General features: G+C 41.5%; 1 protein-coding gene across 15 annotated transcripts in view; it reads right to left on the bottom strand.

Annotated features, from left to right (window-relative positions):
* Positions 1-15,043, bottom strand: part of ARHGAP24 (Rho GTPase activating protein 24) — a 536,453-nt gene that overhangs the window by 31,023 nt on the left and 490,387 nt on the right. For 13 of the 15 annotated variants that reach the window (XM_045019052.1, XM_045019055.1, XM_045019054.1 and 10 more), the window contains one exon: positions 3,307-3,514. In XM_045019052.1, the coding sequence (XP_044874987.1) occupies positions 3,307-3,514 (208 nt within the window). Of the gene's footprint in view, positions 1-3,306; positions 3,515-9,002; positions 9,989-15,043 lie in introns of those variants that run through there. The other 2 variants (XM_045019057.1, XM_045019063.1) reach the window with 2 other exon arrangements.

Below are 15,043 nucleotides of genomic sequence, written 5' to 3'. Positions count from 1 at the left end.
AAATGTCAAAGTGAAAACGGCATCTTCTTATGCAAAACATCAGCTCCTTGTATTTCCAAGTCATAACTCCATTGACCAAAACAAGTTATTCCTACAATTAGAGATGCAGAACCAATACTGCTATGGAATAGTGACCTGGATTCTGTTCCGTTTCATGCATCATCAACAAAACTGTCAATCAACTCAACTGCAAAAACCTTTATTACTGGTGATGTCTGTGAAGGAAAGAACACAGCTTGATATTCAGATCCCAGGATGGTTCTCCAATGCTGGACTTCAGATTAGTCTTTTGTGTACTAAACACACTGAATCCGGAAGTCCACGAGAGAGAATAAATATGGAACCAGGGCCGGCTCCAGGCACCAGCCCAGCAAGCAGGTGCTTGGGGCGGCCAAAGGGAAGGGGCGGCACGTTCAGCTCTTCAGCGACAATTCAGTGGCGGGTCCCTCACTCCCTCTTGGAGCGAAGGACCTGCCACCAAATTGCCGCCGAAGACTGAAGCGGCGGCAGTAGAGCTGATCGAGATCACAGCTTTTTTTCCTCTTGGCTGCTTGGGGCGGCAAAAACCCTGAGCTGGCCCTGTATGGAACCCCCCCCATTTCATTTTTACAGTCACTTTTCAGACGATAGTCACTTTCCAATATTCCTCTTGTTGTACAGGCTCAACCAAACTAGTAGAATATGCAGTCGCCTAGAACAGCAAAAATGTTATCTAGGGAAGTAGAGACAGAGCCGTGCAGGGGAAAAGGGGTATATCCACAGCATGGTCTTCCCTTCTCCACAGCACAGGGTAATCCTGAATGCCTGCACAAGGGCTGGAGGGAGATGGGAACAGCAGGATACAGCCTTCAATTATGATTGATATTGCAGTAGCACCTAGAGGTTCCAACCAAAATCAGAGTCCCGTTATGCTTAGCACGGTCCAAACACACAGTGAGGGGCAGTCCCTGCCCTGAACAACTCTCAGTCTAACCAGAAAAGATAAAGGGTGGGAGGGAAAACAGAGAGGTGTCTTGCTCAACGTCACACACAGTAGCAGGTCAGGAATAGAACCCAAATCTCTCAACTCCCAGAGCAGCGCTGTAGCCCCAAGCCCACCACACTGCCTCCCAAAGCACGGGAAAACAAGCAAGCCAACAAAAACACAGATGCTTGTTTTCGTACAAACATCTGAGGTATGAGTTAACTATAAATACACAAGCCTCTGAAGGAAAACTGCAGTGCCAGAGAATTCTAGGTAACTATTGCCAATGTTTCTAACTGCTTCCATTGCGGCTATGCGCCTGCTTCACAGCAGCACCACATGAAGCCTCTTCTCCATTTCATTCTCTAAAGCTGAAACAGCAAGCTTGTTCCTGCGGCTCATTAGTGTGATATAGGTGTTGTGAGAGAAACCTGAGAGAAATATTCATGCTGCTCAGCTCTCAACTCATTTGTTTTATAATGGATGAGCTCTGCACACCACTTGAAAGAAGCACCTCTGTCCAGAATGTTAGACACAGCATCTTCGTGGGTTATTTTAAGATATAATGTTCTTTTCAATCATTTGGCCTGGGGGCATTGAAAAGTTTCATTGTGGCTCATTTATATCCCAATGTCAGTTCATCTGCATCTCTGGCCAGAGATATCATTACTAACGTTTAGCTTAAAGGATAAAACAAAGAAGAAATGCATTCAAAGAAAGCTTGGCTACAATAGCTTTCTCATTGCTTTTTAAAAATATGCCTTTCTCCATAATACAGCTCTGCAAAATCTTTCTAGTTAAACTAAAAAATGGTGTGCTTTTACATTCTGATGCAAAAATTCATCCCTCTAACAATGTCACTTGCTAGGTTTCTAACTCCATCAAGCCCTTCTCCAGCCAACCTTGCCCCTGGTCCACTTTTCATTTAAAAAGTAATAAAGCTGACATGAAAGCAATAGCTTTTGTTCTTCCCGTGCACTTCCACTTTCATGATCTCCTTGGAAAATGCAGAATTGAGGGGGAAATGGCATCACAGCGTTCAACATGTATAGCGTCGCTCCAATTCCATATCAAATGTGTTTATTTTCGGAGGGGACAAAAATGTTTTCTAACCATCAGACCCACAAACTCCAGCTAAGATCTGACTCATTTTGGCTCAGGCACCATTAACAGTCAAAGATCCTGTATAACAAATGCAACCCCGTCCCCTCCTCAGGTTAGGCCCTCCATCACACCTGTACAACCCTCTCATCTTCTAAGGAGTTGGTAGAGGTGTCACCAAGGATATAATTTGAAGACAATGGAGGTTCAACAGTCAGCCTGTAATTGGAATTTAGTTAATTCTCTTGTCATTCACCCAGAGTTACAGTGGCTCAGGGGTGCTGGTGTAATCCATTGGTTCTGCATGTTATATCTCCTCTTCTACCACATCTATTACTACTAGCATCCCTCCAGCTCCTGGAGTAAAGGTCTCATGCTTTTAGCACTGAAGAGCTCTGATTCAATCCCTGGTGTTGGGTCAAGTTAGGGTTCATTATACCGGCAGTAGTAAAAAAATATTTTTGTCACTAAAGGAAAGAGAGTGGCTTCCACTGCTACATGGTGCCATTCTTACATAGTCATTTTCAGAGCAGAACTTCCTTTAATCCAAGCCCTTGCATATAGAGATGGGTGAAGATGCCAATGAAAGGTGAAGACCATCGACAGCTGAGAGAATAGCACTGGCTCGTTTCTGGGTCCAGAAAGTTCCTATTTTATCAGTTTGGATAATTAGCTGAACATTTAGATGCTATTCTGACCTGAACCCTCAATACCATTTGAAGTTTGACCCTCACAAGGGACTATAATTAAATCACTTTTATTTTAAAAAAAGCAAAAATAAACTTCACACCAACCTTAATTTAAGATTCATCCTTCCATCTATTTCATCAGGTAATGGAACATACTGAGGCTGGCGATAAGAGAACATTTCCCTTGATGCAGCAGAAAGAAAACCCACCACCAACCCATTCTTAGGGGTGATAAGGTCAAAGGGTCTAGACATTTTTGATTAAGCTGAATTGCTTATGATACACTTCCTAACTGGCATCAATATTAAGCCACTACCAAAAAAAAAAAAAAAAGGAATTTCTCAAAAAAACCACATTGAGATCAGATACTACAGTGAGAAATGAAGCAAACGCTAGGCTGTTAACAGGAAATGTGGAAAAGTCTGCAAAAGTTACACAAGTTCAAACCACGCTAGCTCAGGAAGGATTCAATGCCTTTTATCTTACAGTACACTAGATCACTCAAGCTCTGGACCAGACCACTTAAAGTAGGGGGAATTTTGTGCATTTTACCTGTCAAATGATGGCTTCTCTCCACAGTCAAATGCATCCTGTAACTCTTTGACAAGGTTAGCCTGGCCCGGAAGTCGAAAGAGTCCTTCCTCCTTCAGCCCCCGCAGTCGGATAAAATCCACACACTGCTCCACCAACATGGGAGCCAGACGGTTCCCATATCGCTTCTCATACCGGACTGTGTCTTCCAGTTTCTGTCCAAAGATACCTATGCATAATAAGGAGAGACATGAGTGGGTTGAGGGAAAGATAGCATTGGAATGAACAAAGAGGGAAGTCTGTGCACTAATGATTTGTACCACAACCAGCCCTCCTTACAGATTAGTAAATAGAAGGGTAGTCAGCTCCTAAGTCCAGGGATAAAGAGCTCAATTTCACATCTAGTGCCCTATATAAAAAACACTACACCACTGTATTTTACCATAATGGCCCAAAACACAACTGTAAAAATATCATGAACCATTGGTACAGAATATTGTAACTTTTAAAAATAAAACACAACACTACCTTCAAATCCTAAAGGGAAAGCAATGCAGGGACATAAAACTCTGTCACAAAAGTGTTGAACCCAAGATATTACATACGTCCCTGTTTACTCTTTGAGCTGAGGTTTAAGTGTACGTGGCCATTGAAACAGCTCTAATATCACATCTAAGATATAAGAACTTTTTACTCTTATTATACTCAGGCTAAAACTTTCAAAAGGGGCATAAGTGAAGTAGGAGTTTAATTCCCATGGACTTTCAATGAGAATGGAAAATGGGACTTTGGCGTCTCTTTTGAAAATTTTACCCTAAGATTTTCATAGCTGTAAAGCAGCTGCAGCTCCTACTGACCTCAGCTGGAGTTGTTGGTGGTCAGCTCCTCTGATTTAGACCATACGTTAATGACACACACACACATCGCTCACTCTTATAATTTACTACAAGTTGCACAATTAGTGTCTTTTAGAACAACAACAAAACGTGTATGTGAGAAAGAGCAGGTGGTGGTATAATATGCCAGATGACAGCCCTGAAGACTAATGCTTGTATTGATCTACATGACAGGTAAGCTATGAACAACAACAGTGCAAGTTTGTTTACGCAATGCACTTCAAACCTGATCTGGGGATGTAACTACCTCTTCCCTGCTATTAATGGCATCTCCAACTCCCTTCAAACCTTGGGTCCTTCTTCCAAAGAATGTCATTTGTGATGGTTGTTTTGTGATGTGAGCATCTGTTTGCTAGCAAGAGAGCTAAAAGCACCAACACCTTTCATATACAGAAGGACACTAAACAACTTTCAGATGGGAGTTGAATTCCAAATAATGGCCTACAGTTGAGAGATTTCCCTTTCTTATTACATAAGCCACAGAATGAGAAAAATCCAATAGGTCAGATTCTTCCCTTTGATAAGCATGGACAGCTCCAGTGACTTTACATTTTTTTTAAGAAAGATTCAAATTAGTAAGTTTTTGAGTCCATTTTTCTTCTTAAAACTAAATCTAATCTTTAAAGTTTGTTTTGTTTTTGTTTTTTAAATTGTATTTATTTTCACTAATATACCATAATAAAGAAAGCTGGTGGAAATTCTAGTTCCTGTGTCCAGCCAAGTGATTCTGGGATAGAGGAATGGCAGAGTTCTGATTTCCACTCTCCCTGCCTAAGAATGCTACCTGTTGGTGGGTGGAGAGGGGTGGAACCCTCTCTCCTAGCTTCTCTCTCTGCATGTGGCAGAAACGCCAAACAGGAACCATCAGCAGCTACAGAAGGAATATTTGAAATGTCATAGTTAATGAAGCTATTCATTAACTGGCACAGAAAGTTTGGTGTCCAGCCAGGTCCCTGTCTCAGCTACTAGAAGTCCATAGAAACTACTTTTTTATTTATTTATTAAATAACGTTTTGGTTTCTAGCTTGCTCCATGTGGGGATGATGGGAGGATTAAACATACTTGTGGTTTTTGAGCTGATAGAGCTAAGGAGTGCTGTCTGGCAGTATAATGGAGTTCCTACACTCCCTCCCTGGTTCAGGAGGAGTGCTGTCCAACTGAGCTCAGTTGAAAGCATGTGGTGAGATCACAACGCTCACAGCAGCAGCATCAAGGATTCAAACCCCATTCTGCTCAAGCAATTGCACCCAACTCCACAAGTCAGCAGCTCTTGGTGACCTGCTGAGTCAGGGCCTTGATGTAGTTGAATGTGAATTGGCCACATACTTTTCACAAGCCAAGGCAGAGTTTTGATTTATCACTGGGAATAGTTTGATCTGGCCTGACAAAACACTGACCCTAAACCTTGAAATAAATCTGAATATTTGTCAATAAAATTGTAGTAAACTTTTAATTTGTTTTGAATTCAGCATGCCCTCAGTACATACAGGGTGGGGTGAGAGTGGCCAGGAAATGGAAATATCACAAGACGCACAGTTTCCAACCTGGGCCAGAAGAAGAATCTTGTAACAAAGCCCTATTCTTACTAGATTTCTAGCTTCTATTTCCACATATGCTTCAAATCATAACTGAAAACAGCAATTACTCCCCCTTTTAGAAGCTGCCTATTGTTGAAAATAGGAGCTCATTGTTAGTAACTGAGATGAAACTGGAAAATGTTTTGCTTTGCATGAAATTAACTAATCTATTTTTTTTCACATCAGCCTTGTGAAGTTTTCTCCACTGCTCTAGCCATTTCTACCCAAGGCCTTCCCTGATAAAGCTATTCTATGAGCAGACACTCAAGAGTTCCCCCTTCACCAACAGCCCATAACATTTCATGGCACTAAACAGAAGATTCAACACTTCTGAAGTTAAATTAATCAGCGTGAAATGTGGATTACAATTATAAGTACAACTCAGGCCTGTTGAAAATACAATTAATATGACGAGCTCTATCTCGTTAACCGTACTTTTTTCTCGCTCCACTAATGTTCGTCTGATTCATATTAAACTGCTTATAGGTTCATATTTCCACTGACACCATTGTCAAAACACGTAATTTCAGGTTAATAAATTTATTAGGTTGCTCCCCCATCCCTCTTATGGAATTGGCTTTCAAATCACATCTAATCTGAAATGAATGTAGTGAAAATAGAGTTTTTTGAGGCACTGGGGGGAAATGTTTCTATAGTGTTATAAATTGCAGATGCACTGCAGCGCAAGCTGTAGTATATTGGAAGCAGCTGGCTGCTGCATAGTATTAAGATGCCCATAACCAGCTCTCAACCAGTATCACTGAGTACAAAAAGATATGATAGATTTAAAATCATGCCTGGTGGGGAGAAAGTGAATAACTAAGTGTTATTTACTCCTTCACACAACATAAGAACTAGGGTTCACCCAATGAAATTAATAGACAATCGGTTTAAAAACAAATAAACGGAAGTACTTCTTCATACAATGCAGTGTCAACCTGTGGAACTCATTGCCAGGGGATGTTGTGAAGGCCAAAACTATAACTGGGTTCAAAAAAGAACTAGATAAGTTCATAGAGGAAAGGTCAATCAATGCCTATTAGCCAACATGGTCAGATATGCAACCCCATGCTCTGGGTGTCCCTAGTCTCTGACTGCCAGAAGCTAGAAGTGAATGATGGGATGGATCACTTGATGATTACCTGTTCTGTTCATTCCGTCTGAAACATTGGACACTCTTGGTAAACATGATACAGGGCTAGATGGACCATTGGTCTGTTCTTATGTTCGTAAGTTATTTTCTCCAATATTTAAGTCTATGGGCCAGAGTTTCAGAAACCTTTCTTGCATAGTTGCATGCATAGGTACACAGTTCACATGTGCAATTACAGCATTTTTGTGAACCAAATTTTGTTAACTAGACCAAGGTAACTGTTATTTGCATGTGCATCCACAGTCAAGGCCTGATCCAAAGCCCAGTGAAGTTAATGGGTGTCTTTCCACTGACTTCAGTGGATTTGGATCATGTCCTAATGATGCACACAGTGTTCTGCAAATCTGGCCCACCGACTTCCATGCTGATTTTTTCTGGAAGAGACCTTGTATATGTAAAACACAGTTCAACTGGCACAAGTGCAAATGAGCAGCAATGGCTCCAGCTGAATCATTCAATCCCCTGCCGGCAAACAGAGCGATTTCACTCATGTTTTCAGAACAGAAGAGGAGTTGTGTCAAAATGTACAGAAAAACTGAAACAGCTGAAAGTCTCATTTCTCGACGAGAAGCCCGCGGCACCACTAAGTAAAAAAGGTCAACTGTCTGCAAATTAATCTGTTAATCCTTTTCTCAAATTCTGAACATTCCTCGAATAGTTAAACTCATACGGAGGGGCAGACAGCAATGGAGAAGTAGCTTACACCAACCGGTACATAACTTGTATGACTATAGACATGTATGTCCCGTCTCAACCAAATTTTCAGAGGTGCTGATCAGCTCCAATTTTTCATTTTTTAAAAACAAATCTATCAGCAATATTTAAATCTAGGGCTAGATGTTCAGCACCCTTTGTGTGCACTTGTGAAAAAAATCAGGCCCTCTGCCTTTATTTCACTGGAAAAACTATGGCTAGTGCTGCTTCCTCCTTTAGGGCATATCCTGTTCGCCTTTGCCTGTGTGGGCAAAACCCCCAGAGCAATGGAACCACCTTGTTACTGCTGAACATAGTGGGCAGGCAGCAAGCACCCATGCTGGGAAAGATTGGCAAATGTTGCAGATCACTGTGTGCGGCAGTTTAGTAGTAGGCTAGGAAGGGAACAGATGGGAGCACAGTCATGGGACCTGCAAACTATGGGGAAATAATGGCCAGATCCAGCTGCACGTAGCAACTTGCAGCCTCAACTTCATCCAACTGGGGGGAGTGGTTACATGTTGCTGCGAGTTGGGTGAAGAGAGGATTCCAATCATATTAACCCCTGTGTGTGGCCCTGAACTCATGCTTGGAGTGGGGATGAGAATTTCCATTCACGTACTCAGAGTAGTTCTTCTCAGATTCCAAAAGACGAAGTTTCCCCTCTCTCATCAAAGAGTTAATTTATATTTTTTCTTGGTGCTGAGACTCCTATTCCGCATCACCTCCTACTCAAATCTTTTTGTTTTCTCTTCTAACTTTACCTGTTGATGCATTTTGAAAGCCAGCTTTACCTCCACAACGACCATGCTTTAATCATAAGGATTATGTGCAATGCAGAATTAATCTGGCTTTAATAATGTCTCTGCAGCAAGTGGATATAGGTGAACAAGCTGCAGTGGAATAGGATGAAACAAAGCAAGTAATATGCAACAGCATAATGCATGTGTGGAAATCCAACATCTTTGGATCCAAGTATTTGGACACCTGGACTGACGTAAATTCTCTCATCCCCTCCCCTCATGTGGGAATAAGTGTCAATCAGACCTATTCTTCCAATTTTGCAAATCTTATGGCTGACCCTGGGTGTGACAGGTTCAACTCCCTCACCCCTGTGATTTTTAGTTCAAAGTTACCCTGATGCACCACAAAATGTATTCTTTCTGCCTCACTCCACCAGACTATTCATGGACTGTTAAACATAGAAGACAATGCTAAGCTTACAAATACAAATGAACAAGGAAATTAATAAATCATTCGTGAAACGTCGGCATCCTTATTGTTTCAGACCCTTTGTTTTGGACTTCTTGTTGGTGCTAAATACATGGCCCCCTTGACCTCTCAGAACAAAAGGCCCTAACAGCAAAGCACAACAGCAAAGTGACAAGCTGTACATACCTTTGCGAAAACTAAAGCACCGTTTAATTCTCCTATAGGTAGTTTTAGGAATGAAAGGAGCCGATGCTAAGGCCCCTGAGGTACGGACCCCACCATTTCTATCTTCAGGCATCCTACAGGCCGGAGACCCAGTATCAAGCCAAAGCTCTCCTTTAGAAGCTGCATCCAGATGAAAGACTGTGACTGTTCATTGTTATTGACTGATGGGGGTGGGGTGGAGGGGAGTTAATGGTGCATTTTCTTCTAAAGTTGGAGGTTTGTGATCTTCTAGATCTCTGTAGTTTTGGTTTTTTTGCTTTGTTTTTGTTTCCTTCCCTGCTTCAATTCTGCTTTGGGAAGAATTTTCTTTTGTCTTTTTCCTTTTCTTTTTTTCCTTTTATTTCCTGTGGTGAGACAACTGGCTACAAGGCAATGTCACAACAAAAGAATTTCAGCCAAAAGATGCATCTTCTATTCAAATGGAAGTGTCTGTGGAAGAGGGGTATATGCTGGTGGATGTGGGGAGGGAGAGCTCTTCCTGTCAGCTGGAACTGGGGCTAGCGTGGCAGGGGACTCAGATTCCACTGGAAAAGGTCAGCACGTCGTGATGCGCAAGGGGGGAAGAGAGAACAATGACAGAAAGACCCCTGAAGAATTCTCCAAGATACTCCTTGCCAGCTCCTTTTATCTCCACAAAGAGGGAACAAAAATAATAGCACCTTCGCCCGAAAGACTCTCTGTCCATAATGGATTCTTTTCAAAGTGCCTTCCTCCGTAACCGCCTCCCCTTCTGATGTTCTTGTGGGCTTCCCGGTTGTTTTGTTACCTTCGAGCTACCAGAAGCTCCTGTGGGAGAGAGTCATCAGATGTAGCGGCGCTGGCCGAAAGATCCTCGGGATCTGCTGAAGAATACAGACTTCCACACGGGAGCCGCTTTGCTCATTTCCTCCCTTTACTACTATTCTCATTGGAGGTGTTACGAATGCTGCTGCTGCTGCTGCTGCCTTCTGCTCCAGGCAGTCACATACAGCAGGTGCAGGCAAAACAATGTAAAGGAGGGAGCTGCTGCAACCTTGATTTTTTTTTTTTTGACTTTGAGTTGACTTCAAGCCACTGTCACGTGTGCCAGCTTAACAGGCAGTAAGCCTCAGCCCTTCTGGCTCTCAAGAGTCTCCAGCCCTTGCTCTGCTTTACCCCCTCCAACTACCCCCACCCCCTGACCCATTAAAACTCTGCTGTTTCTTCTTCTCCTCTACCCCCTTCTTTCACTTTATTTCTGTTTTCAAGCTCTGCAATCAAAGCTCAGGCCTTTCCTTTCTTTAAAAAAAATTGCCTTTTTAATCTAATCGGGAAAGGAATTTCATGTGCAAACAAGCATTAGAAGTCTTGGCTGATTTAAAAAAATATATTTTTTTAAGGAATGTTCTCAGTATTTTTCCTGCTCTTTTGGTTCAAAAACAATCTTGTTCAGAGCACTTTGGTAGCACCCCCCTCTTCCCTTCCTAGTACCAGTTAACAAACAACAATTTAATGATCTGGTTAATTATTTATAGATCTGCTTGCTCCATGACCAGGATACCATTCCAGTCACCAGCCAGACCCTAAATATGAGTGGTTTCACAGAGCTCATGCACAGACACCTGTGGAATACACACAAACCTTGTTTATAATACTCAGAAAAATATGATGATTCTACGTAAAACTATATTTCACATCAAACACACAAATAATTTGAGTAAGACAGGACTCTTGTGGTTCACTGTATTTTGTCCTAAACTTTAGGCAGCAGGGGCAAAATGAGTGTTTTGCTTTTGATGAATTGGTTGGCTGAGTTTATTTGTTTTCTGTATTTGATTATTTTTACGCTGCTGGTTGGTCGACATTATGTGATTGTACGTCTAATTAAGTGTTAGAATACTACAGCTTTTGGATAGAATTTTTAAAATTGTTGTTTAAATCTAACTATCTAAATAGCATAATTATAAACTCCGAGGGCACAGATTTTGAGCTAGACTCTCATTTGATGTCAATAACTGAAGTCAATGTTGATTTACACCAGCTGAGAATCTGGTCACTTATACAGTATTTATTTTCTCTGTGAAGCCTTATGCATACCTACGGAATTAGATAGCAAGTCCATTAATAATAATAATAATAATGATGTTAATAAATAAGGACCCTTATTCAGCAAAGTTAGTCTGTTTCAGGTTGGTTCTGGCATAATTTATATAGGAAAAGGGGGGAAAATACACATGGTGAGTTACATATTGTCACAAAACAGCCAAAGAGACCTGATTAGATCTTTTGAAGTTTCAAAAGTAATAGTTCAAATGAGAATCAATTAAATAAATAGGTTTTGGAGTGGCAGCCGTGTTAGTCTGTATCAGCAAAAAGAACGAGGAGTACTTGTGGCACCATCCTGATCATCACTAAAAAAGATTTTTTTCTCCTGCTGATAATAGTCCACCTTAATTGATTAGTCTCGTTACAATTAGTCTGGCAACACCCATTTTTTCATGTTCTCTGTGTATATATATCTTCCTACTCTATTTTCCCTGCATGCATCTGATTAAGTGGGTTTTAGCCCACGAAACCTTATGCCCAAATAAATTTGTTAGTCTCTAAGGTGCCACAAGTACTCCTCGTTTTTTTTAAATAAATAGGCAACTCTCTAGAGGCACAATTCCCAGACGTCTCCAGGCCTAGGATACTGCCTGGTATCCCTGTGTAAATACATTAGAAATGTAAAGCCACTCAAGATTGTGAGGCTCAATACCAGCATTTGTGTCACAAATAGAATTCTCTCAGGAATGTATCTCTGTTCTGGGATGGAAATCCTAGTCAGAGTGTGTCCATGCAGAATAGTCAACAGCCTGGTAGTCAGGTATGGACCTGGGTCTTGGGGACCCAGGTTAAGTGGAAACAATTTTCGAAGCCTCAAAATTTTAGGGGAAATAGAATTTTTGTTTTCTGGCCAGGACTTCTCAAAATAATTTTCCTCACGTTTTCCAGAGCGAGACTCATTTTAGAGTTAACATATTTGCTCAAGAAAGCCAACATGAATATGACATTTATAAAAGGCTTAAGTTGAATTAAAAATAATTCAATTAATAATTCAAACAAACAGTAGTTCAACAATTATAGTCTCCCACCATGCCCGAGCCTTAATTGGTATTATGCAAACAATGAGCCTCATGTTGAGCTATACATTTGCACCAATAGGTGGCACTATACATTACTACATTTGTGACAGTATCATGCCAGCTTCTGGGGTGCATCCAGTGGTTTCCATATGTAAATCCAGTCTCACCAAAGTCCATCTTACATCAAAAAAGGCTAAAGTGCCAGACTTGGATTCAGGAGCTCAAGGTTCTATTTCTAGCTCTATCACAGACCTCAAGTACAAACTTGGGTAAATCACTCAATCTCACTTGGCCTCAGTTCGTCACCTGTATACTGGAGATATTTCTCTACCTCACAGGGCAGTTGTGAGGATAAATGCATCAATATATATGAGATGCTCAAATACTATGGTTGTTGAGATCATGCAAGCAGGTAGACTCATAGCTTCCCTCTTCTCAAAATGGTATTGCTTGTACCCAAATGTGTTATTGCCATGGTAGCTTACAGTGATTTGGGGTTGGAATATAAAATGGGCCTATTATAGTTCAATATAATAGGTCCTTCTAAAACAACTGAAAGCAGTTGGGTGTAGACTGCAGGAATATGTATATTTTCGCTTTAGTAAAATTTCAGAACATTAAAATATCCCCTGACCCACCCCATGCTTGTAAGAGAAACAAAATGAAAAATCAGACCTTTTAAGACAGATTTTTAAATAACAACTTCCTGTATAGGGAATCACATCCAGAGTGTTGGCCCTTCCCTGCTTATTATGTAGGTCTCAAATTCCTAATAGGCTAGAGGGACACCTTTTACCGTCCCTTTGGTAGGCATTTTCTCTAGGAATCCCCAAGCACAACTGCAGGCATGTTTGAGACAGTACCAGACAGGCCTCCAGCTGACAGATGGTCACAGGGAAGTCCACCAGGCAGGGGTCAAAGTTTCTGCCCAATAAGAAATGTCTGACTTGGACAGAAGGTGAAGGAATGTGTGTGGTTCCTTAGAAAGATTTTGTTCAAAATTATCATTTCCTTCAGGCTCAGGTTTAACTAATAGGTGGAAAAGGTAATTTTCGGTCAGTAAGAGCAGTTTTCTGCTACAACAACTGTTCTTCTCTGTTGTAGAACAACATGAATAGTCTTGCTGAGGTGCCAGACATTGTTTTCACAGCCAAACAATAATGGTGACAAGCGAGAAGTTCCCCGGTTAAAATACAGATGCTGTCATCTAATGGGAAAGTAGCCCCCATCTCCAAAAGTAAGGGCTTGAGTGCCCTGAGAAACAACATGATTAATGTGTAAGCATTTCTTTTCCTGAAATGATGATAACAGTATTTGAGGTTGCACAGTGAGGCCCCCTCTATATAAGGGGCCTTTCAAAGACAGCAGGTGTGCTGGGCAGACTGAGTAGGGCCATTTGCCTTTTCAGGATTTCTAACCAGAAGGAAGAACTTCTACACATAATGCCCAAATAAATGCCACAGGGCTTCTCATAGTGTGCATTGCATTTTATACAATATTATCAGTCAGATGCGGCTTTCAGGCTTTGTGGGACCAACAATGCCAAGTTCTTGTGACCAGTACAAATTCTAATTGAAGTAGATACCAAGATGCATCAAGATTCTGTCTCATCTTACCCCATGTGAAACAGCCTTCTCCATCAGCAAGGACTAGGACCAGTTGACCAGCTGTAGGAGTTGCTAAGAAAGCGCGTCCATCACTGTGTTGAGTGGTGATTAATACATTGGCAAATACAATGTATCTTTGTTTTGAACTCTCTCCTACACCTAACAAAAATGTCTTATAAAATGCGTAGTCCCTTTTTCTCAGGAGCCTATACCATTATAAGGTGACTAGACTGAATCCACTATGTGCACTGACTCCATTCTGTGGTTTCTGACTGCAGCAAATAGAACAGCATGATGAACAGAGACAGGAGCGGAAAGAGAGCAACAGAACTGACACAGTGGCACTGGAGGCCCCTCACTAGCAGCCTGCTCACATAGATTGTCACTGGGAAAAGAGAGGCATCCAAATAGACACAATAGCACGTAAGAACGGCCATACTGGGTCAGACCAAAGGTCCATCTACCTCAGTGTCCTGTCTTCCGACAGTGGCCAATGCCAGGTGTCCCAGAGGGAATGAACAGAACAGGTAATCATCAAGTGATCCATCCCCCGTTGCCCATTCCCAGCTTCTGGAAACAGAGGCTAAGGACACCATCCCTAGCCACCCTGGCTAGTAGCCATTGATGGACCTATCCACCATGAATTTATCTAGTTCTTTTTTTAAGCCTGCTATAGTCTTGGCCTTCACAACATCCTCTGGCAAGGAGGTCCACAGGTTGACTGTGCATTGTGAAGAAATACTTCTTTTGTTTGTTTTAAACCTGCTGCCTGTTAATTTCATTTGGTGACCTCTAGGTTCTCATGTTATGAGAAGGAGTAAATAATACTTCCATATTTACTTTCTCCAATATGCCACCATTGCATTTTCATTCTGTATCTTTTTCAGAAGAATATTTTCGGTATTGGGAAGAAAAACAGGGCCCTCTTAGGTGAAAAGAATGGCTGCCTGATTAAGAGACAGGACTGGGGGTTAGGCAATCTGGGTTCTATCTTCATCCTCTGTGATCATGCGTAAGTCTATTCAGCATTCTAGGCCTAACTTTTCCCCACGTGTAAAATGGAGATGACAATATTACCCTACCTCACAGAGAGATTTGAAGGCATATTTAACTAATGTCTGTAAAGTGTGTTGAAATCTTTGGATGGGAGAGAAGCAAAAAATACTTATTAATAATATTAATGCATGTCATCCCTAAGGATTATCTAAGTCTGCCTTATTCCCTAGATGACAAACTGCCCATGAAGGATTGACTTCACCAAACCAATTTTCCTAGAGACCGCTATCATGATGGGAAAGGAGAATGGGAAGTG

The sequence above is a fragment of the Mauremys mutica genome, chromosome 5, assembly GCF_020497125.1.
Source record: "Mauremys mutica isolate MM-2020 ecotype Southern chromosome 5, ASM2049712v1, whole genome shotgun sequence".
NCBI lineage: Eukaryota > Metazoa > Chordata > Testudines > Geoemydidae > Mauremys > Mauremys mutica.
The sequence above is the reverse complement of the archived record's forward strand: the minus strand, read 5'-3'. Positions and strand labels throughout refer to the sequence as shown.